At 44.2% G+C, this 24,209-nt stretch overlaps 1 protein-coding gene across 3 annotated transcripts in view; it reads right to left on the bottom strand.

The window, feature by feature from the left end:
• Positions 1–4,731: 4,731 nt before the first annotated feature.
• LOC144954224 (C-myc promoter-binding protein-like) overlaps positions 4,732–24,209 on the bottom strand; it is a 117,937-nt gene continuing 98,459 nt past the window's right edge. For all 3 annotated transcript variants that reach the window (XM_078884776.1, XM_078884778.1, XM_078884783.1), the window contains 6 exons: positions 23,946–24,162; positions 20,437–20,712; positions 18,735–18,852; positions 16,576–16,816; positions 11,776–11,840; positions 4,732–8,915 (listed from right to left, as the gene is read on the bottom strand). In XM_078884776.1, coding sequence (XP_078740902.1) covers positions 8,782–8,915; positions 11,776–11,840; positions 16,576–16,816; positions 18,735–18,852; positions 20,437–20,712; positions 23,946–24,162 — 1,051 coding nt within the window. In that variant the 3' untranslated portion in view covers positions 4,732–8,781. The remainder of the gene's footprint in view (positions 8,916–11,775; positions 11,841–16,575; positions 16,817–18,734; positions 18,853–20,436; positions 20,713–23,945; positions 24,163–24,209) is intronic.

Here is a 24,209-nt window from a genome sequence, read left to right as displayed (position 1 = left end):
AATGGGGCTAATCGTGGTAACACGAGATGGCGTGTTACCACCTTAATTGCCTTTCTGCATAACTAAGCACACGTCCACGTTGTTGACGCAGTCAAGCCTGTGCGTGGTGTAGCAAATATTTAATTGCACGCAATTACAATGTCTAAAACAGCAGCCGAGGGAGCATCGTTTTAGATTTAGAAGGATGCAATGAATGTCGAAACATTTGTCCATCCACTGGCGGGATGAACGCCGCCCCACGCATTTGCTGTTGGTCATTGGATGGGGGGGGGGGTGTGCGGTGTGCTTGATTGAACACACAGCAATACCCCGACTTACGTCGCGGATTGCGTTTTCTGGAAAGTGCGACGGCCACTATGGAAACGACGTAAGTCCAAAGCGATTTACTGGGTCAGGTGGAGGCGAAGGCCGAGGCGACGGATACGAGCAAGGAGGGACGATGCTGCCAGGCGACTTCAGCGTGGGGTAGAAGGCGACGCGAGTCGGGCAGCGGTGTTACAAATAAAGTGACGGCGGATTTGCGAAGCGACGTAACAGGAGGAGACGTAAATGTGGGTGTTGTTGTCCTACATCACGCTGCTCTGTGTGCTGGTGAAGTGTTGGAGAGGGGGGGGGGGTGTCTTTGCTTCGCCTTATTAATATTTCATTACAAAGTTATTACATATTTTTAAGGCTCGAAAAATTCACGAGACGTTCCTTATTTATGCTACGTCGTAGACCACACGCTGGATGCTGAAAATCGCAGAAAAAAACCAGGCATCGTGCTCTCATCAACTTTCTTGACGTCAGAGAACTACCACTGAACAGGAGGAACTTTACCAAGCATGTAAAAAAAAACGTCGGAGGAAAATGCATCGTGATATGCATCGATGCCATTCAAATACAGGATGCAGAATCTGGTGGTGGCAGAAACGTTCTTGAAGATGGCATCGCAGCCTGCAAACAGTGTGAAGTGGGGAGCATCTGGGCCACGCGAGGCGTCATTTGTGCTGTTGCACAGTTAGCTAACACGTTGGGAAATGGTGCGGGGTCAGTGAACACAACAAGATTCATTTGGTGAGTGCAAGCCGGCTCTCCAGAATGCCGACACGCAACATCGAGAAGAACTTCCCAATGACAATCTTGTCCCAGACAAACACGAAACGGTGGTACGGGGACGTCTATCGTTCCGTTGACACCGACACGATCACTTGCAGGCAGGCGACACGTCAGCACGAGCCACGTGCAAGGGCAGACACTACGCGGTGCGATCGTCAAAGAAGCTCCGGACTTTTCGATTTAAAGCTTTCGTGACTGCAGGGATTCATCTTCTTGGTTCTTTCGGTAAAGTCACGCAGAAGGGAAATAATACAATAATAAAAATAAAACATGATAAAATAATTCTCACGACGTTTCGGCCACAACGCAAGCAGCCGTCCTCAGGTGAAGAACAGGTCTGTCGGAAAGACAACTTCGGACGCTGTCTTTCCAACAGCCCTGTTCTTCACCTGAGGACGGCTACTTGCGTTGTGGCCGAAACGTCGTGAGAATTGTATTTTATTATGTTTTATTTTATTACTTCCCTTCTACGTGGTGACTTTACCGAAAGAACCAAGAAGATGAAGCACCGGACTCTTCCAGCCACAGATCTTGCACCCGACGCTGGGCGACCAGGTGGCCCAGGCCTTGTCGAGTGCCGATCCGAGGACCTGGAAACCCCTGCAGGCTGTGGTCTGGTGCGCTCCGAGTCCCAGTGTGCTCATGAGGGGAATGCTTTCCCTGAAGCTCATTTTATCATTCAGCATTTTACCTGAATGTTATCTTTAAATTAGGATGTTTGCATTTCCCTTTAAGTGGACGGTGATATTACATTTCAAATAAAACCTTTAAACTTGTAGTTGACTCCTTGTCTTTTATTCCAGAAGCTTGCAGCCCCTTGCTTGTTCCCACACCTTCATACAGGCGCGACTCGTTTAACGAGCGAGATGCGTTCCGCAAAAATCGAAAACTCGTGAAACGACCATAGTTTTCCAATTCACTCCTCCCATGTTAAAAACTGAGCTACGTTTCAGCCCCAACATTTGACACTCTTGAACAATTTTTTTTATGTGAGAAATACAAATTATGATTTTAAAATAAAGTAATAAGGCCGGAATACACATGAAGAGCCACAGTGCAAATACAAAGATCCCCCGTAGAGCCTGAACAGACCGTTGGGGCAAGTGCTGTTAGCAAGAACTTATGAAGGCTGGCACGGTACACGAGGGGTGGGTGGCCGCCTATGTCTGCCGAGGGGCGATGTTCACACATCGCACTGGATATTCATTTGAGGCTGAGTCGACCTAGGGGACGCCCAGTACCGGTTCAGATAATAGTCGCTGGTGTTGGCCATGAGCGAGAATCGAACTCGGGTCACCGGGTTCGCGGTGCCGAGCGCGAATCGCCGCTCCACCACTGCTCCCCTCCCGCAATGCACCCCTTCGTGTCACCACGAGCCCCCCTTTCCGTACGCCACCAAACACGCGGGCAGTGCACAGGAGAGCCGCTAAAAACAAACAGCTGCGGACCAACGTGTGCCCCCTTCCACCATAGGACGCACATTTATCAGACTCTGCTCGATAAGTGAACACTTTTTCTTCTTGGTTATTTCGGTAAAGTCACGTAGAAAGGAAATAATAAAGTAATACAAATAAAACATAATAAAATAAAATTATATAATACAATAATATAATACTTTATTTTTTTATTACTATTTTATTATTTCCCTTCTACGTGACTTTACCGAAATAACCAAGACGATGAATCCCATCAGTCACGAAAGCTTTAAATCGAAATTTAAGTGAACACTTTGCTCGTATTGCGAACAAATGGGTCTAAACACGTGACGTGTTGCGCCACAGCACCCCCCAAACGGACGCTCAAGCCTCGGTGTTTACAACATCGCCGTACTTGATACAGCACAGTGGTGCAGGCTGGAATACGATTAGTTCCATGCAGAGGTGTGGACTCGAGTCATGTGACTTGGACTCGAGTCAGACTCGAGTCATGAATTTGATGACTTGCGACTCGACTTGGACTTGCATAACAATGACTTTGTCCCACCTATGAGATGTGGACTCGAGTCATGTGACTTGGACTCGAGTCAGACTCGAGTCATGAATTTGATGACTTGCGACTCGACTTGGACTTGCATAACAATGACTTTGTCCCACCTCTGGTTCCATGCACGAAAAATATGTCAAAAGCACTCGCCGTTTGTGCATTATGCAAAAACAATGAAGTGCATTTCCTGAACAAGTGCATTGTGGTCCTCTCGTCTTCGGTCACCGTAGAAAATGAATGAGCAAATGAGTCCAAATAATTGCGAAACCGGTCTACAATCGTCCATCTCCCTACCACCGCTGCCTGTCGGGTGGTCACATTTGTTCAATTTCCATTGTGTAATTACCGCGTGTGGTCCTGTGCAACATCAATCAACCTCCCTCCCATGCAATGGTCTGAAGGACGCAGCATTCAAGCTGCACGGTGGCAATATTTTCCCATTATTGTTGTGCGCCTCGCCCTTCTCCACCTGGGCGTGCTCGTCATGTCAGCGCCCTTGGTGGTAGCCTGGCGTCATTTTAATTACTAAATGTCATTAAAATGCCACTGAAACGTAACTGACATTGTGCCTTATGAAGTAATTAAGCGCCATAGGCTGCACCCAAAAAACATGTCCGTAACTGCTGAAATATCCTCAGCAGACACGGGAAATAGTTAACTGCAAAGCAGTCCAAAGGTGCTCTCCGTACCATGCCCTGTCACCCTGTTTATGGCACGTGCAAACATAGCCACGGTTTGAGAGTATATAATTTATGGAGAGATTATCTCCGCGGCAAACTGCCACTCGGTACACTCGTTTAGTGACATGGCACCAGATGAAGCAAACCTTGCATGTAATCGTATTGCCGATAGCATATAAATGGGGGTTGACGGATCACTAAAAGATTAGACAACCAGCCTTTACTCACTTTTCGCCCAAATTATTGATTACATGGACCGTATTGTACAGCTGGGCCCTCGGTTATTTTGTGAATTCCAAGTATTGCTGTGCAATCGCGTATACGTAGGTAAGCTAAATATTGACTTCTGAGTGCCATGTCATACGTAATCCATTGTTTCAGGGGTTCATTTGCGGGCTGGCCTGGCCTTAACCTCCCATATCGACCGCTTGTAAAAATAAATCCTCACACGCGTGCCTCGATTTGTGAAACATTCACAAGAAATATCCGTCCGTGGAAAAAGTGGCGGATTGCATGGGCCCTTGTTTCAGTGTTCGTGGTGTTTGCAACTCCGAAAGACCCCGTCCACCCATAATTTCAACAGCAAACGTATGCAATGCGTGTGGGTGCGAAGTGCAAGGGGGTGATGAACTTTATTCTGACAGCAGCAACATGAACGTGGAAAACGCAAGACATATGCCCGCACTGAACCCATCCCCCGGGGGATAACACGGCCATTAAATGTCAGCAATAAGCACGGAACGATGTGTTGATTCATCGAAAGATATGGATCCTGTTAGCTGTTATAAAAAAAAACTTAAAGAGAATAAACAACGTGCATCGAATTACATGAGAATTAAACATTTTCTGTGTTTTTTTATTGTGGAATGGGAGGTGCCACCATTAACCAAAACAAAAAACACAATTCTTCCATCGATTGCGACCATAAATCGTGACCTCGTTCCAGCCCAGTGAGCACGCATGTCCACTTCCATGTTTACACCGTACGCGACAAAACACTCGCATTCTTTAACAGGCAACTTTTACGAACGACAGTTTAAGAAGTCACGCCAAGCAAGAAGAATGTACGCGCAATTACTGTTTTGGCTTTATTAAAACTCAAGACAAAGCATTTCAAGTTATCAAACCCGCCACGTGTCGGTTCAAAAATGGACACGACAAGCTGTACAGAGAAGCCATCGCCAAGTGCAATTTGTACTGCAGTCACCATTGTATGTGATGCCTAGGGGATTCCATTCACTGTTTAAATCTCACCTTCAAGAGCGAAACTGCCCTCACCCCCCCCCCCCTAAGCATGACATATCAGGTAGAAAAACCAAGCACAGTTAGTGGAATGCAACAAAATAGTGGTCACATCTCCCTAAGCTCTACACAAGTTTAATCAACTGAATACGCGTGCGTACACACACACACGCGTCTATACATGCTACGTTACAAACGTACATTAGGTGAAATGCAGCAACAAATTCGATTGATAAATGTGTATTTGGTCCTGCTGTGCTACATAGAACTAAATGAACGTGTAACAATATGCTTTCCACTTATTGACAAATGTGAAAATCATTTGAGAGAACGGTTAACAAATGACCGAGCGAGAGATGGAAGACCAGCGCAGGTGGCTATGTGTTTGATTTCAGCAGAATTAAAGGAAAAAAACACAACTACATTTAACTTGCAAGCTTTATGCGCTGCTGAGAATGAAATTCACGTGTTTAAATAAAAATGCGGGCAGCCTGATTGCGGCATAATTGTAACACAAATAGCAAAACAGACAAATTAAGCGACAATAAAAATACTACTTCATGCTTCAGGTCGGTAAGAACCTCGCGCTCACATTGGGTATTGCTGCGGTACGAATATAACGTCTGGTCTACACAAGCTAATAAAACACGGGTGTTTCGGACTGTAACAAAATATAGCTTTATTCCTCACAAGGGTATTGCACTTTTCGCAAGTCTGAAGAAGCAATGAAAAGTCTCCTTTATGCCATCCTTAAGTCTTTTTAATAAGTGCCTTTGATGATCAACGGTCTGGTTCACATCAGTGCAACTATCAGACGCCAGTCAACATTGGCCCTGGGTCTTCACGCAGTTGCACGTCATTTAAACGATGCTCCTCCGAGTCACTCCATGGTGAGAAATATGAAGCATCAATCACTGCGCCCTTTATGATCTTCTGTATGTACACACATCAGCGGTCAACGTATGACGGATTCACTCCCGTTGCATCTCCCCCTGCGCCTCCACCCTTTCACTCTGACGCTGCACAATAGTGGTCTCGTGTGATATCGCTTTGCAGGTGAAATGTCAGTCTTCCACAGCACGACCAAGACGTGCAAATCCCTTTGCTAGCCACGTGGGAACAGGGGGCGTGCGCCAAGCTGTATTGCCGTGTTATATGGTCTGGTCTTAATAACGAGAAGTGGAGACACGTAACAACGTGCACGGGGGACCGTTGCCTAGCCAAGAGAAGCCTCCACTTACAACAGCCTCGAGTACACTCGCCGTCACATCCAGAACAGAAAAAACGGACTGTAATTGTTTTAATGATTTCCATCACCTGGATTATAGCGCGATCTCCATTGATCAACAGTGCTTCATTGCGAATTACGGAAAAGTTAATTGCTTGACAGGACATCTCCACTGCACCAAATAATGAGCGTGAATTAACAAACCCCACTGCACCTCTCCCCACCCTTGAGATTGTGGTAAGCATAGTCACACTTGCTAGGGATGGTACGTGTAGGAAGGGATATATGTCACTGCGTACACAGGGACTGACACAACAGAGGAAGCCAAATTAAGTGCACCGTGCCATTGAACAAGTGTCTGTTCGCAACGAGAATGTCAAGACAGCAGGGCCCACGTGGGAAATGTACCTGTAGCTTGAGAGATGGCCTTAAACAGAGGTGGGGGGGGGGGGTGTTCTGTGTTCAGAAAGTCATTTGTATCAATTCTCATCACAACAGCGCTGTCCATTAGCTCACGAACTGCTGTCTCAAGTACGCAGCAGTCTTCGTCTTACTAAAAGCATTGAACAATTATAGCAGCATAGACTTGTGTAAAATATTTCACTGTGCCGATGGAAAAAAATAAAAGAACATACTGTTGTTATCATGTCCAGAGTTGAGTCAATCTATAATGCAACCTAGACGAAGATGTTTCTCTCTTAATTTTAGAATTTTGTACAGATGATTTATCCACATTTAGTCATACAAAACATTTACAGAGATATTGTGTATTGCAATCGAAAAACTAACGTTCAAGTTACAATACATGACGTTAAATGCATATACTTAAAGAGTACAATTGTACCAATGTTGCATCTGAACTTCCGTGTGAAAAATAAAGTACCTTCTCTATACATGTGTCGTAGACTGGACAGTCGATCACTATTATAACATTGTGAATGAAACTACTATTTGAAACCAACGCTTTTTGTTAAAATGAAAATAAACCAAACATATAAGGCTGCTTGTGGTGATAAGTGTGCATCTTTAAATAGGTTAATGCAATAAGTACTTACGACACACTACCTTGGATGACCACATATAAATGATGACCTCCTTTTAATGTAGACAAATAAATTCTCAATTGCCAATGACAACCGATATAGTCATTAATAAACCATGACACGCTGCAGCATCCGCCAAATGCCTTTCAGCCACAATGACAACAGCATCGGCCAATTGTTTCTTGTACTCCCCATCCGTATCAAAGTAACATTACTCCCTTTGATAATTTACCTTCCCCAACGTAGGTTCTGTCCCACGCGTTCAACTAAACCAACGAAAATCAAAGTTTTCATTGCTAAAGCTCCAAATCTTCCACGGGCTCCAAAATATCACAACAATCTGTACAACTGTTTTTTTTATCTTGCACAGTTAGGGCAGGGTTTTAGATTTTTTTTTTATATGCAACACTAAGTTTTACTGCTATACAAGTGATCACTTTCTAAATAAAAAAAGATATTTCAATTGTACACCTCAAAGTGTAAGAGGGGTGGACCCACTCCTCACACCTCACACCTGGATCTCGAGACACGCTCACACAAAAACAAGTCTCTGGCGTAAATAAAACCCGAATGGACCGTAAATTATGCCAAGCCTTCGGGACAAGCTGGGTGGGCACATTTTGCCAAGTGATCACAATACAAGAATCACAGCTTTATGAACCAGTACCCGGGATGCACATGAAAATGCCATCATCCATTATCAAAGACTGATATAATTGGGCAGAAGTTGGACAACGCGCTTCTTTGATTTTGGACGTGATGTGAAAAGCTCGAGTGACCTTCAATAAAAGTGTTCTAAACAATTACACTCAATATGTTTGCAAACACCTGGGACTTTCTCAAATCTTGATCTGATGCGTGTGGCATCAGATCAAGATTTGGGCATATGGAGGGGTTCAGAGGGATGATCCTACTGAGTGTGTATGTATAGTTTTATTGACCGGGTTCAAACTGCTGTCTAATTATAATTATTTAAAAACACACTGCAGCTTTATGGACAATTTGCAATTCCTACTGGCATCCTCTGCAAATGTGAACGTCATAAAATGAGAAAGTTAACCTTCGAGGGACGTATCGCTTCTGCTAACCTGTGGAAACAATATATTTGTAGGTTATTTGTCCATGTGGCAGAGCCACATGAACACATTACATTTGATTAATTACCTGTAAGTTCTACGAGTTATAATATACTTGGTAAATCCACAGGGCTTTCTTTTTCTGCTGCTCAACACATCTCCCCTTTGCAAATATAGTGACAGTTCAAGTACCAAATCATTTTAAATGCCCCCACCGTGTGCGCTTGTGCAAGATGTGCTAGAAAGCTTGTTGACAAGGACACCAGCCCCGTGAACATATTCCTCATTTGTAAGTGACGAAGTAAGCAGGACCAACTAACACTAATGTGAATTCACCAACCCTACTCGGAACACACCTCTCTCTGTCGCACGTGTGCATGCACGAGCGCAGTGGATGGGTGCGTGCGAGCGCTCGCCGCGCTTGTCCTCTGCTAGAGTCGCAGTTCCCCGAAGGCCTGGCGGCACGAGGAAGCTGCGGCGCTGGGCGGCAGGTCGTAGTTCAGCAGCCGCCCTCCGTTGGTCGTGATGCGCTCGTGTTCCCGCCGGTACTCCTGATCGAAGACATCTGACGAGTAACAGGGCCACAGGCGATGACGGGAGTGAGCTCTTTGGCGAAGGGTATTGTAAAGGGGCACAAGCAAGCATATGGCCTATACAATATTCCCTCGTTATTCGCGAGGGATACGCTCCGGATATGCTCGTGAATACCACATTTTGCGGACACAATGATATTGGCCTACAAATATCATACACGCAATGTCTGCAGATGCTTCTAAAGCTTCGAGAAGTTATCTCTCTCCCTCGCTTTCTCGTTTCTCGATATAGTCGTGTAGAGTTCGAGATGCAATTTGCGGATAGCCTAAATCGTGGATAGCAAGTTCGTGAATAACGAGGGAACACTGTACCGACGTGTTAATTTGTATACCTGGCTGATAATCGCATACAGGGACGAAGCACCTGTGTCAAAGTTGAAAAAGTAAATTTGTATCCATGGGCATGGAGTAATGCTGCTAGCAGCCCTGAGGCTGTGATAGGAATGTTGCTTTCCTATTGTGGGGGTCCAGGCTGAGTAATTTTCTCTCCTCCATCCCACACATTTGCTCCACACATCACAACCTCCCAACATGCTGCCATGTTCCATCCAGTTTATTAGTAATCCTGCCGTAAAATTGCATTCATTATCCACATGCATCTAAACTGAAAGGCCAAAAGCTTCACGAGTGTAGTCCTCTGAGGCATTCAACAACAGACATCACATTCTGGCCCCAAACATCAGTCTCTAAACAGTAGCGTTGACCCCTCTCCCCTTCCAAAGTTGTTTGTAAATTCAACCTATAAAACAAACCAGCTCAAGAAAGCTTCAAGTATATTTACAAATAAATAAACTCACATATATATAGAAAAAAATGATATTAATAATTTATGACCGCAATAACAATGAAAGTGAAGAACTGGTATTTCAGAGTCGACTGGCTCTGTTTTCAGTACAGGGGTGTTGTCTGTATGCATGATTCCTGTCCAAAATAGCTGCCTAAACTGGTTACTTTTCTCTTCCCCAACTCAACGAAGCATGCATCACGGATTCTTAAGCCTCGGATGGAATGCATTTTTGTGTCAATAACCACAGAACGTGTGACAGGCCCACGGGGCAGCCTTGAAAGATGATATGACACACCGATATTTTTGTTTGTCTAAAAAAATCCTGACATTATTGGTGCTGCAAAATTATAAGTAAATACGCTGTGGATGTGAAAACATCCTCAAATATTGTAAAAAGCAAGGACAGGCCAGCTGGGTGATCAAACAAAGAGAATGTTACGTGACATATAACCGGCAGGCTTTACGACAGGTTGCAATGAAACATGTAAAAGGTGACAACATGGGATGACAGCAGAGGACATCTCCAACCGTTCGTGGCTCTTTTGCAAAAGCATCTCATTTGAAAAATGCAAATGTAACCTTTGTTCTCCCTGAGAATAATGCTGATGACATCTCATAATTTAAATTGTTCCGTGCAATTTAATTTATTAGTGGCCTGTAAACTACTGCATTTATGTTGTGCTGCGTGCGGCGTTTGAGCGCTCATTTCCAGACATGAAGTAACTGTTTACGCTTTTGGAGTACGGGTATTGCGCAGTGGCTGTAGTCCTTAGTTCATAATTTAATTATCTTAGAAGATAATTGACATTCAGGACTTGTGCAACGATATCAGCACACAAGGTACCCTGTAATTACGATGAGATTATGAATGTTCAATGAATGGATGGTGGTCTGTCTTAATTCCCTGTAGGAATTACCAGGTGCCAAGGAGAATGAGTCAACTTTTCTAGAGACGTAATCGTATGCGAGAAATGCTGAATTAGTATTCTTGAAATGACGAGTAAGAAACACTTGAGCACTTCTTTTCTGGGACATAAACGATTTTACTCTTTTAACTATATTGACTTGTCATGTGATACTTGGTGGCGAGATGTTTACTTCCTCGCCTGGTATGCAGGAGGTCGTGGGTTCGATCCCGACCCTGATGCCAGTATATCTGGAGTGCGCATGTTCTCCCCGTGGTCGTGTGAATTTTTCTCCAGGTCCTCCGGTTTTTCCCTCCAGAATTTGAATCAACATGCGTTTAAGAGTATTTGGCTGCAATAAATTTCCACATAAGCCAATTTGCTGAGCAATCATTTGTGGCCAGGTCGGTTCTGAAAAAGAGCTACATAGCTCAGTGGGCTTTACCTGGTGAAATAAAAATAGTAACAGTGTAGAAGTTTCTCATTGTACTACAAAGTTTGGTATCTACAAAGAAAAAAAAATACTTTGTAGTTGGTATCAGAAAATGCAGGGCATCACCTCTACGGGATCTCAAAAGACATTTCAATTGGACAATTTGAAAAACATTTTTTTTCTCAGGAATATAGGGGCCCGATAGAGATAAACCTATCTCTAACCAAAGCCTTGGTATTCCAAACAATCATTGAGATAACTGGATGTGTGCTGTCAGTATTGCCCAAGAGAAAGTGATTGATTTTGTCAGTGGGTAATCTGAGGTTCCATTCTCCTGCATCATTTTCAAAGAGGGTCAGAGGATTGAGTGTTCAATTGAAGGAGATTGGAAAAGTCCAGGATTTTAGCCCGATTGATGAACCCCGAGTCAATATTATTAATGATAAAAACCGTCAGCTATTACTATTTAGAATTCACGGCTTAAAATAAATATTCTCTGTCATTCAAGGGGCAAGGAATAGTCGACACAGCATGAAATGACAAAAGGTTAACTCGCCCTTTGATCAACCAACATTTAAGTTTATCAGATGTTTTTATATCCCGCAGCAAAGTAAAACTACATAGAAAAGCAAACCAGACCCACGAGCACACACACACGAATATACATGAGCACAATGCTGCAGGTTGGCATAACCACCGTTACTCACTTATGTCAACATTCTCAGCTCCCATGGACACCAGTGAGAAGAACAGCAGCTCTCGGTATAGGCTCCTGGATGAAGTAAAAGATCGCAAGTGTCACCGTCACAAAATAACAGGCAATAAATATAACAAAGCCATTCCGTACCTTGCAATCACTTTGACGGTTTGGCAAATGTAACAGTTACCCAATGCGAACTCCTGTATCGTGCACCACAAAGTATGAATGTACATTATACTAATAGGGATTTCCCCCTTTTTTCTGGCAACAAAACTGACACCTTCTGCAAGGAATCATGCTTACATTAACCACAATACTTGCAGTCAAATGTAAACAAAAAACAATACTCTGATAATTTATGCATTATCTTTGAAACTGATTGGTCCACACCAGAGACATGTACAAGATTAGTACATGTGTGTCTCGCTTAACGAGTGAGATACGTTCCGCGAAATATTGCTCGGCAAGCGAACACTCTTGAAATGATCATCGTTTTCCCATTAACTCCCACGTTAAAAGCTGAGAAATACGTTTCAGCCTCAAAATGTTCCATTCAGGAACAACTTTTTGAACATGAGAAATACAAATGACCGTATAATATTTTTTTTTATAAAGTAATAAAACATCAAATTTAACTTTTACCACAAATGAAAGAACCACAGTGGACGTTCCCCAGTATAGCCTATTATATCACCTCCTTACAGCCACATATGTTAAATAAACACTCACGATCAATCACACAGCCCTCTCCCGCTCTCTCCATCCCCCCAAAGACAAAGATCCCCGTGTAGCCTTAACATACTGTTGGGTCAAGTACTGTTAGCGAGCACCGATGAAGGCCGGTACAGCACACGAGGGGTGGTGGGTGGCCAGCACCAACGCCCGGCCACCTTTGACTCACGAGTGACGGCGTTTATACACCGCACCAGGTGCTCAAATGAGTCTGTGAGTCGTCCCAGGGAACGCCCAGGATCAGTTCAGTTTATCGTCACTGGTGTTGGCCGTGTGCGGGAATCGAACTCGGGTCGCCGGGTTCATAGTGCCGTGCGCTAACCGTTGCGCCACCGTTCCCCACGCCCACCCATCACAACAGTACCACCACGAGGACCCCCCCCACCCACCCCTCTCTGCAACCACCCCTATCGCGCGCTTACGCAACACAGGAGAGTGGTAAGCAAACAGCTGGGGGCAGTGGTGGTGCCCTCCTGGCTGATAGATCAGTCTCCACTCATTACGGGAACATTTGTGCGAACTGGGCCAAGTTAAAATTGCTCGTTATAGCGAATTATCGTAAAAATAACGCTCGCTAAGCGAGACACGCCCGTAATGGCTCTCAGCCTTCTGTGTAAACATTGCCGGATGATGGCTTCCACCCCTGTTTTGTCAGTCATAGAGGTAATTTGGTCCATACTTTACCACGCTGTTTAGTGAGGATTGGTGAAGGAGGGGGGGGGGGAGACCAGAACCGGTTTAAATATCACTCGCCACTTATATATTTATGTTGAAGGACATCTAACTACACGCAACAAAACATGTTAGTTGTGACCGGGAATAAAGCTGACGCGCCAACAACCGCTGCACCACTGCCCTGATGTATAGAACAAATATAACAATGAGTTGATAAAAATAACACTTAGGTTCCTTTTGCAAGCAGATGTAGCTTGCTGCAAAAGCTGTTGAAAGAAACACATGCTTATTGCCGCATTCTTCTGTTGTTGCTGAAAGTGCCAAGTAAACATTCCAACGGAGCTTCGAATACTAATTATAAAGATATTACTTATCGTTGCAAGTACTCACTGTAGCCAGCAAAGAGAATGTGGAGGAAGCAACTGAAAGTTTGTTTCGTTTGGCTGTGTGCCATAGAACACGCACACTATTAGCCATTGAACAGGTTCGTAGTAGGAATCACTGACATTGCACTAACAATGTGTCACACTCATGCCAATCTGTGACTCCAGGCTTAATGTGCAAAGGTACAAGACAATAACAGTTGTACGGTGTCAATTCTATCTTGGACTTCTGAACCAACAAAGCGTTGTGTGATCATATGTTTTGCAACTAAAACCAACCAACTGACCCAACAAACACTGTTGGATAAGACTATTTTGAACCTGGAAGACCATTTTGAACCTGGAAGAGCGATTATTTTAGGTGCGTAAGAGAATGCAGTGGAAACTGATAAAAGTGTGTTTGGCTTTGCGTCATCAACAAAGACAAAGACCCCCCATATAGCCTTAACAGACTTTTTGGGCAAAGTGCTGCTCAAGAGCACCTATAAAGGCAGGACGGTATGGCCAGCACCACGCCTGGCCGTCTTTGTCTCCCGAGTGATGTTTTTTATACACCACATCAGGTACTCATTTTGAGACCGGGTCGACATCGGGGATGCCCAGGACCGGTTGAGATACATCGTCACTGGTGTAAGCAGTGAGCGGGAATCCAACTCGGGTCGTCGTATTCAGAGTGCAGCGGCGCTAACCGCTACACTACCGCTGGAATTGCGCAATCAACACACAGACACCCACTACTAGTCACTCATCAGGTTCACACAGACAGGTCGACTGACAACGTCGGTAAACATCCACGCGTTCGCTGATCTGTGACTTGCCGCTCTGTTGTGTAAAGCTGCAAAACGTTAAGAGTAAGCAATTCCTTCAAATTGTGAAATTTTCTATTTAGAACTCTTGTGGGAACAGGTGTGCACGATCATATTTTCGCAACCTCGCCCAAACACCTGTGAGTCAACATTGGCTGCGAGAGCAAACAAGCAACGCCGCCCACCCCCCCGTCATTGGGAAACACTGGGGAAGCAAGGCAAGGCTACAAGGCCACTTGCATCGGCTGTCGCTGTGAATAGGAGTTGATTAACTTGGAGAGAGAGAGATGGGTGCATTTTTGGACGAGTAGTATTGTCACAGAATCCCCATGCATATCACTGGGAAATGCTGATGGTAGTGAAGAGGATGAAGACCGTGCCAATTGTCACAATCCGTTGTACGATGGGTATCCGTTATTCACAGCAGCAGCATTACACAAGCAGGCTCTGAATGATTTTATCTACAGGGCACATTTGTATACGTTCATAATTTCAGAATGACTTTTGTTAATTTTCACAACGTTAAAAAGGCAGGTATCTTTTTAGTTATGGTGGGCAGTGTGTTTCATTACATTGGTATTATTATCGCCCATTATATTCCAACTGTACCATTAGTCTAGTAATGAAGGGGGGGGACTGATTTCCCATGTTTGTTCGGGAACAATTCAAGAGGATGACACCACAGAACCACTGCCTGCGTCTTTACAATACAACTCGCGCTTGTGCAGTCACAACATGACAGCGTGAAAACATGTGGTTATACGTTCATGAGCTTGTTTGCCACAACCTTACAGAGTAATTTTTCATTTAACGTGCTAAGCCGAGTTTCATGCTTGTTTCGAGCCAATAACGTTATTTTTTTTATTCCGCATGAGACACAAATTCAGGTTGGCACACTGACAAAACCTGATGTGACTTGTGCAGCAGGTGAGCTTGCAGCAGCGCTGATGTGCGATAAGGTGTGAAACACACACAAAGTGCTCATTCGAAGTAGCACTGTCCATTGATTAAAAACGCATAAATCCAGCTATGCCTATTTAAAGACCATAGAAGTATTCAACTCCGATTAACACGGTTGGCTACGTACGGTGCCAAAGAAGTTCAACATACATACATACAACATAGTACGGATAAAGATGAAAATGTATTTTTGTGATCAATTATGCCTCCTAATGCCTCTCAATAACTATTGTAGCATTGGAAAATGTTAAGAATGCTCTGGAACAGACACGGGGTAAAGGTTTAGCAATAAGTTAATTTCTCTTTGCAGGACATGAGCAAGCTCGACTCAAATAATGTTCACTACAATGCAAAAGTAACACTAAAGAGCCCTGTACATGCCCCAGCTTTACACGAAGCTCCTTTCACCTGCAATGCTCTGTGTACCTTCTCATGCACAATATGTATGTATAACCTATTTGAATATATGCATGTATATTTAACTTCTGTTGCACCATACATAGCCAACCGTGCTGATCGAAGGTGTGGGGGGAGGAAAAAACACTCTAGACAAAAAGCAGTTCGAAATAAATTTAGTTTTTAAATTAGAATGTAAAGTGCATAGCTGCATTGGCTTTCAAATATCGGAAGGTAGAGCATTCCAGACTTAACTATTTCTTATTATACCAGGTAAGGCCCACTGAGCTATATAGCTCTTTTTCAGAAGTGACCTGGCCACAAATGATAGCTCAACGAAGTGGCTAATCACGTGGAAATTTATCACAGCCAAATACTCTAAACGCATGTTTCTAAATGTGGATAGAAAAACCGGAGGACCCAGAGAAAAATACACGTGAACACAGGGAGCGAGACGTGAAAACTGCAAACATACGGGCGTTAGGGTCAACATCGAACCCACGGCCTCCTCTACACCAGGCGAGGGAGTTCAAACATTTTTCGATTTAAAGCTTTCGTGACTGCAGAGATTCATCTTCTTGGTTCTTTCGGTAAAGTCACGTAGAAGGGAAATAATAAAATAATAAAAATAAAACAATTTAATAATTCTCACGACGTTTCGGCCACAACACAAGCAGCCGTCCTCTTCACCTGAGGACGGCTGCTTGCGTTGTGGCCGAAACGTCGTGAGAATTATTCTATTATGTTTAATTTGTATTATTTTATTACTTCCCTTCTACGTGACTTTACCGAAAGAACCAAGAAGATGAGTTCAAACATCTCGCCACCGGCCAATGGTAGCGCCTGCTTTCTGACCTGTGTCTGCGCAGGTTGCGGTTGCGGTGGCTCCAGGCGTCCAGCAGCTGGCAGATGGGGCTGTAGACGTCGTTGCCCTTGATGTGCTTCTCCATGCGCTCCAGGTCATTGCGGCTCAGCTTCAGCTTGCCGGGGTTTTGGCCCGCCTTGCCGGGCGAGGCATTGCCCGAGCCAGGGCCGGGGCTCGGAACGGGGGCCGAGGGGGGCTCGACGTCTGGGGCTGACGAACCTTCCGCAGACACTGCAGACGGAGAACGAGATAATGAAGAAAAAAAATTTCGCCAACTCATCTGAGCGAGTTTCTCGCTCAATCTCCCTCCCTCCAGCCATCCATACTGCTAATTCCCTTCCCCCAATTAAAGTTGAAAATCAAGAACTTCATCTTCTCCGCTGCCTACTGCTGACTGTCTCCTCTATACGAAGAGTTTTTAAAATATTTCTAGGAGTCCCCCTAGTGCACGCGACGTCTAGTTTGTACGGCGCCTTGAGTTGAATTTGCACTAAGACGCAATATGAAAAACTAAAAATTGCATCTCAATGAGAGTAAAAACACAGCATTGCTGATTTTGAAAGCAGCTATCGCCAATCCATATTGAAAAATGTGTGCTTCCACATAATCTGCCAAAATTCTAGATATGAGAATTACAATATCACTACAATATGATCAAGACAAATCTCAGAGTAAAGTGTGTGGGAAAATGTGTCCCGTTTGTGTAAAAATGGCACTTAAAATAAGCTTTTGTTTTTGGAGGTTCTGTGAAAATCTCTTGTGCAGCTGTTTTCGGACACACGAAGCCACACCACTGCGAGATTTCTGAATGGAATGTGTTTATCTTATGACACGATGACACAGGAGCACACTGGCAATACAATCTGGAAAAGACTAAAAATTCTTCCTTTAAAATCCCCTGCATACAATATAAACCAAATTAAATCTTACACTTCCATCAATAACATTGCACATATAGAGGTGTAGAGTTTGATGAGCGCATGCTGCATAACATGCAAAACCTCTCGGGACATGTAAACATTTCCGGCTACTTTGGCATCCTGAAGAGCGTTTAATTGCTACACTCTTGCTATTTTTGTTCATTTTAAAGATACATTTCACATATCAGACGTTTTTTTTTTCAAGAATATAGCCACTACACATCCATGCTTCAGTTGTAAAAAGATGAGAGCCTTATGTGAGCATATGATTAGGACAAAACAATGTAATTAGATTTGAAGAGGCTCAGATAAATATGCTACAATCTGCCTCATTTACTGCGGCCACGTCCAGAATTTCACTGCTCTTGCTTCACCGCTGTAAAGCGAGAGAACGTGATTCCTGCATCAAATAGAGGTAATAGAGGTGGTGTGGGTAACAACATTCTGGGGTTCGTATTGTTCTTTGGAAAACTTACTATTTGTAAATGTAAAAAATATATCTTTTTATTGAAGAAACACATTTGATTCAAAATAAATGAATTTTACTTGGAAGCAGATGAGTGTACGTGGAGAACCAAGTACAGTATCTTTTGGCAATGGTGACCTGACATAAAATGCATCATCATCGTTAGCCATGACCAATCCAGTCCGAGATGAAGGTCTGCCAAAGCTACCGCCAACTCGCACGAACCTGCTACCGCCACTCGAGCTCAACTAAAACAATTTTTTATTTCACTAGGTAAAGCACACTGAGCTATATGGCTCTTTTTCAGATGCGACTTGGCCACAAATATTAGCTCAACGAAGTGGCTTATCGTGTGGAAATTTAACGCACATTTCTAAATGTGGAGGGAAAAACCAGAGGACCTGGATGAGAATCCAAGTGACCACGGGGAAAGAGAGACACGCAGACTCCAAATATACAGGCGTCAGGGTAGGGATCGAACCCACGACCTCCTGCACACCAGGCGAGGTATTTAACATCTCGCCACCGTGGAACTGATTTCATCGCTCTACCTCTTCAGTGGACTCCTCGTTAAATGGATGCGGTACATCCCCTGGCTCGCACTCCATCATTAGTCTATCCCGTGGTCCATCATCCCTGGAATGATGGCCCACGGGATAGAACACATGAAGACAGAAAATAGACGGCATTGAAACTCAATTTGCTCAAGTGCCTGCGCTGACAGCAAGGGGGCTTTGGCAGTGGGAACAAACGCATTTCTCACCGAGGGTGTCCCACAGGACATAGAGCGGTTGCTCCAGGTCCTTGTGCAGCTTGCGGTTGTCCCAGAGCGTGTGCACCAGCACGCGCTTTCCCTCCCGCGGACCCCCGCTCTGCGGAGTCTGTGTGCAAAAAAACAAAGTGTCCCCCTGTAGACTTAACACACCGTTGGGGCAAGCGCAGTTAGCGAGTAGCATCTATGAAGGCCGGTACGGTAAACGAGGGGGTGGGTGGCCAGCGCCATGCCCAACCGCCTTTGTCTTCCTAGTGGGGATGTTTTTCCACACCGTACCAGGGTACCCACTTCAGCCTGAGTTGACCTAGGGGAGGCCCAGGACTGGTTTAGATAATCACCACCGGTGTTGGTGGCCGTGAGCGGGAATCAAACTCGTTTCAAAGGGTTCACGGCAAAGCATACTAACCGCTACACTTCTGCTCCACACACACACACCAGGGTCACCACGGGCCACTGTTAGGAAAGACATTCTCTGGCTTAGTCAAACTGTTGAGGTTTTAAAAAAAAGTGCCTTTAAAAGTGGAGGCGTGTAATTTCGTAAACTTGTGTTTGCGGATACTATAGTTTGCAGCCCTTCTCAATCGGGCTTTCAGTTTGCTCCTTTGAACTCTGCTAATATTTACGATGGCATCATTGTTTGAGCATCAGGGTGTGGTTCTTGTTTGCATGCAATTCGTTGTTTATATTAGCACATGTAAGCCAATGTCTGTACCTTGAATCCTATTTTTTCTCATGAAACCCATTTATTTCTATTGTCTATTACACTGGTCAACACACTTTTTCTGGCATAAGGTATTCCAACGGTTTTAAGGTAATTTTGGGGTGCTGATTCCAAATCTGGCATCAGTTTTTATCTATCACATTTTTGAGATATCAAATATTGCATTTTCAATAAAAACTGCAGAAGAAAAATATTAAATAAATGTGGATATTTACATAAAATGATATTATAAACACACTATCCTAAAAATACAGCACCATATTTTAACACTAAAGCAGTCACTGACTCGCAACAACTTGCAATCAAAAGTGACAGAGTTAATTTCGGGTAAAATCAATGAAAATGGGATATGCCGATAACATAAAAATGAGATGTGATAGAGCAAATCTGAGATCAGATTTGGAAGCAGCACCCTGAAATTAGTTTAAAACAGCTGCAAAAGTCCAGGCCAGAAAAAAATGTGTTTTTTTTGTTGACCAGTGTTATTTGAGGACTGCTTTGACAGGTTTGTTCACACCTGATTTATTTCATAACACGGTACATGAATTCATCTTTATTTATACAGAGCACACCTGCATTTTTCATTTTTATCTAACATTTAATCCCATTTCACATTTATTAGATTATATTCTTTATTTAATTTCAGACGATAGATTTTACAATGCATCCGTTGTTTTGTTGCAGTACTTATATTGGCTGCATTTTAAGTGGTCTTGCAATGCTAATTTGTTCAACTCATTACATATTCCACTAAACGATCAAGTTGTTTTCTCCCCCGTCAACCTCAATCAATAAATCCTGCATTGCAATGGGCATTCGCTTGCTAGTTCCCTCCGTAGATAACTACCTCGCTCCCGAGCTCACTATCTCACTCCCTATCTCGCTCACTAGCTCTCTCCCTAGCTAACTAGCTCGCTCCCTAGTTAACTAGCTCGATCACTAGCTAACAAGCTCGCCGACTTGACACACCTGTGCGCCGGAGTGGCCGAGCCGTGACAGCAGCAGTAGCGCGGGCAGGTGGCTGGGCAGCTTCAGTCGCTGGAAGTACCACAGCAGGTTCCAGAAGAGGATGGGATGCTGCTGCAACAACGCGACGGAGCACACCGTGCGATCGCCCTCATCCTCCATCAGCCGTTCCAGCTCCTTGCGCAGAACCATCGGGGAGAGGTATGGGACCGACAGGGGCCCTGTCGCGTCCGCTGCTGCAGTCGCTGCCGTGAGGCCCTCTTCACTCGAGCTGTCGGCCTGTGCGCCGGCACGAGAACAATGTTTCCAGCACGACTGGTGTCAATAAAGTACAATGATATTTTACAGACTTTTTGTCAATCCACTCCTGCACGACGGCCTCTCCATGCGACGCCAATCAAGGGGGTTGATTAATAAATGTATTCTCAGGTTGGAACTGAATTCAGTTTCTGGAGAATCTCCCAGAAGGTGTCACGAAACATTGGACATTATGTCAAACAACAGGTGGTACAACCCAACAACACATTAGATTTATGCAGTGTAACCGCAACAACCTTCACAGAAATACCACAGAAATTGTTTGACTTGTACATCATCCAGACTGGGGGTGGGGCTAGGACTGGTTCAAATATTACTCCCCACTAAAGTTGGCCGCGTTTGGGAATCGAACTCAGGTGGTCAGGTCCAGAGCTTCTGCATCACTGCTCCACGCCAATACAATTCCTACAAATAAAGCAGTGTCGTTTTAAAGGAAGCCCTGGGGGTCAAATATATACATCATTACTGCAACACAACAACACCGCAACACAACACCACCGCAGATGTGAGCATCACTAATGACCAGTGCCATAACTGGCCATGCAATTAAATGCACTGTTTAGCAACAGGGGCTGCTTGGATCACAGGGCCTGTAATCGGTTGTGATGTCTACGGTAACCATCTACAACCAAAGTCCGTCCCAGTTATACAAATATACATTTTAAGAAAAAAATTAGCCAAGTGATGATGCGAAAGCCAAATGGTGTGAAATAGTTGCATGCGCATCCGAAAGACTTCTCTACCGGTGGAATACGGATATTGTGCGACTGTGACGGGAAATTCCAAATGGTAGTGATGTGCAGCACTGAAATCTCTTTGAAACTTTAAGCCAGCTTGATCTATTCACAAGTTTAACTATTAAAGTACATGAGAAAGAACCCCTTGTGCTCTAAATATCCATAAGGGCAACATTTGTACGTAATTGTTTTTGTACCGCATAATTAAATCATGTTCAGCCAACTCCACCATCAGTGAAGCTCAAACATTCAGAAGAAAAAATAACCTGCCTTATTTCCAGACCACACAGGTTTTGCAAAAAATAGCTTTGAGTAACGTAATAATCAACTCTAATCAACACACATGATGATGTGCGATAAGCATGCATTGATCAAATATAACTCTGCAGTAGTAGACATGTAATTAAATGTACCGACATTAGCAAGTTTAAATAACAGGTTCAACCTTTCTCGAGGTGTCCTTGGCTAATAGGTGCAACCACGTGACTTCGCGAACAACTTTAAACCGGCTCCCCATCAAATCAAGATCGCAGTACAAAAATCTCTATCCCTTGCAACGAAGCTCTCTTTCAAGGTCTCCCGTCATCGCCCTCCACCCTGCTCCACCCAGCGACTACAGCAAACCGTCGCATCCTAGGGAGCACGTCGAATAATCTTCTCATTGTACCCAGAGCCAGTACCATCTTGGGCTGAGCGGCACTTCTCCGTAGCTGCACCAGCCATCTGGAACTCTCTCCCTTCGCACATTCGATGCATCAAAGCTTCATCCTCCATCAAGAAGCAGCTCAGAGCTTGCCTATTCAGGCTCTCACCTGTTCAGCCTCGCCTGTCCAGGCTCTCACTAATTCAGGCTCTCACCTCTTCCGGCTGGCTTACGAGAAACGCGCCTCAGAGTTCTCCATCGAAAAGTGCGTTCGATTTGGGAAATATGTGGGTGTTATAAATTGTGTGTATTATTATTCATACTAATGTTGACACGTGAACTGTGACTTACTACACACCGCTGTATGTATTTTTAACTTCTTTTTAACCGAACGTAGCCAACCATGCTAATCGGAGGTGCGGGGGAAGGACAACAAACTAAACACAAAAAGCAGTTTTAAAGAAATACGTTTTCAATCTATATTATTTAAAAGTGCATGGCTCCAGTGGCTTCCTAATATCGTAAGGAAAAGCGTTCCAGACGGCTGCAGAAGTGCATCTGAAAGCGCACTAGTCCCAAAGCCACTGCGGCAAGGGTGACCGGAGTTCACGTGATGGTTTATGCTCCTTGACGAGAGCAGCAAGGTATTGCGGTTGATTTGTGGCGAGCACTTTGTGTGTAATGAGTGCAACCTTAGAATGTATTTGTCCGCCGAAACAGGTCACAGAGTTGCTTCTGTAAAAAGCTATAAATCATTACAAAACACAGATCTATAATAAATGTTTATATATTATGAGGACGATGGAACAGAGCCAAGTAGGATATTAGGGCAATAAAGGGTTGCCATGGGGAAAATAAGGAAATGATAACCACGTAGATTGGTGGCTCAAAAAAACGATTCGTTGCACTTATGATCTGTGGTTATTGTGCACGCTTGCATGCAATGTGACATCCTAACTAATGAGCACTTTAAATTACAGGTATTATGCAGTCGTGTGGACAATTTCTTGCTTGTTTGAGTAACGAATGGCCCCCCTCTGGAAGGAGATGTAGAAATGTCAATGTGTATTATTTTTTTGTGTAAAGATCTCTAATTATATATTTATTCACATTAGACACCGAGTGGGGGTTAGTGGTTAAGGCCCTGCACATCCAAACTGGTCCTGGGCATCTCCCCCCACCTTCACCAACCCACACAGACCGGCGTGGTGAAGTATGGTCAAACAACACCATAACTGACACGTGAGGAGGCCTTCCTCCAAGGACTGTACATTAATATTGTTGTTTACTACATAGTGAACGGTGCTTTATACATAGGCTGTTTTCTTAATTATTCATATGAGAAATTATAGTATTTTTAATCACCCTATATTTCCAATGACGGCAATTTGATGTTAATAATATTTAAAAGACTTTCCACAGTAGCATTTCTCAAATATTTTCTATAATTGCTTGTTTACCTTTCAAGTTAACATTTACCGTATACGTTGACGTTACGTTAACATTTATTGCACAAAATTGTATTCATCATTTTTTCTATTGAAGTCATTGTTCATTGCAAACCTGGCATAAAATGACATTTTCACTGTTTATTGCTTTTTTTCAACTCATGTTATTGTACACAAGTATGTATGTTGACCTTTCGCGCCGTATGTCGCCAACCGTGCTAATCGCCCCCCCCGTAAGTAGCCAATCAATGTATCTATCCTCTCCGGTAATGTCGTAGCACAGAGTGAACAACAGAGTGAAGTTCACCCGATCAAGAGGAGCACAAATGCGAGAGAGATTTCTGCGTGCGAGTGTTCCGGCCCCACCATTCGTCTGTGGAAGATATTGGGCAGGCTGCCGGTGGGGACGGCGTGGATGTGCGCCAGGCCAGGTGCGGCGCTCTCCGTCTCCGGCTTGCCCTCGGTGAGCGGAGTGTTGGTGCTGGCGCTGCGGGTGAGCGTGGGGGTGACGGGCGGCATGAGCTCGTTGCCGCGAGGCGGTCCTGCACTGCCCGCTTGTTCCAGCTCCCACTCGCTACTGCTTCTGCAAGGTGGAAAACAGCCAAAACGAGGCACGCGGACGCAGCTGTG

Source organism: Lampetra fluviatilis, chromosome 3 (genome assembly GCF_964198595.1).
Source record: "Lampetra fluviatilis chromosome 3, kcLamFluv1.1, whole genome shotgun sequence".
Lineage (NCBI taxonomy): Eukaryota > Metazoa > Chordata > Hyperoartia > Petromyzontiformes > Petromyzontidae > Lampetra > Lampetra fluviatilis.
Note: the sequence above shows the minus strand (reverse complement) of the source record. Positions and strands in the feature narration are given on the sequence as shown.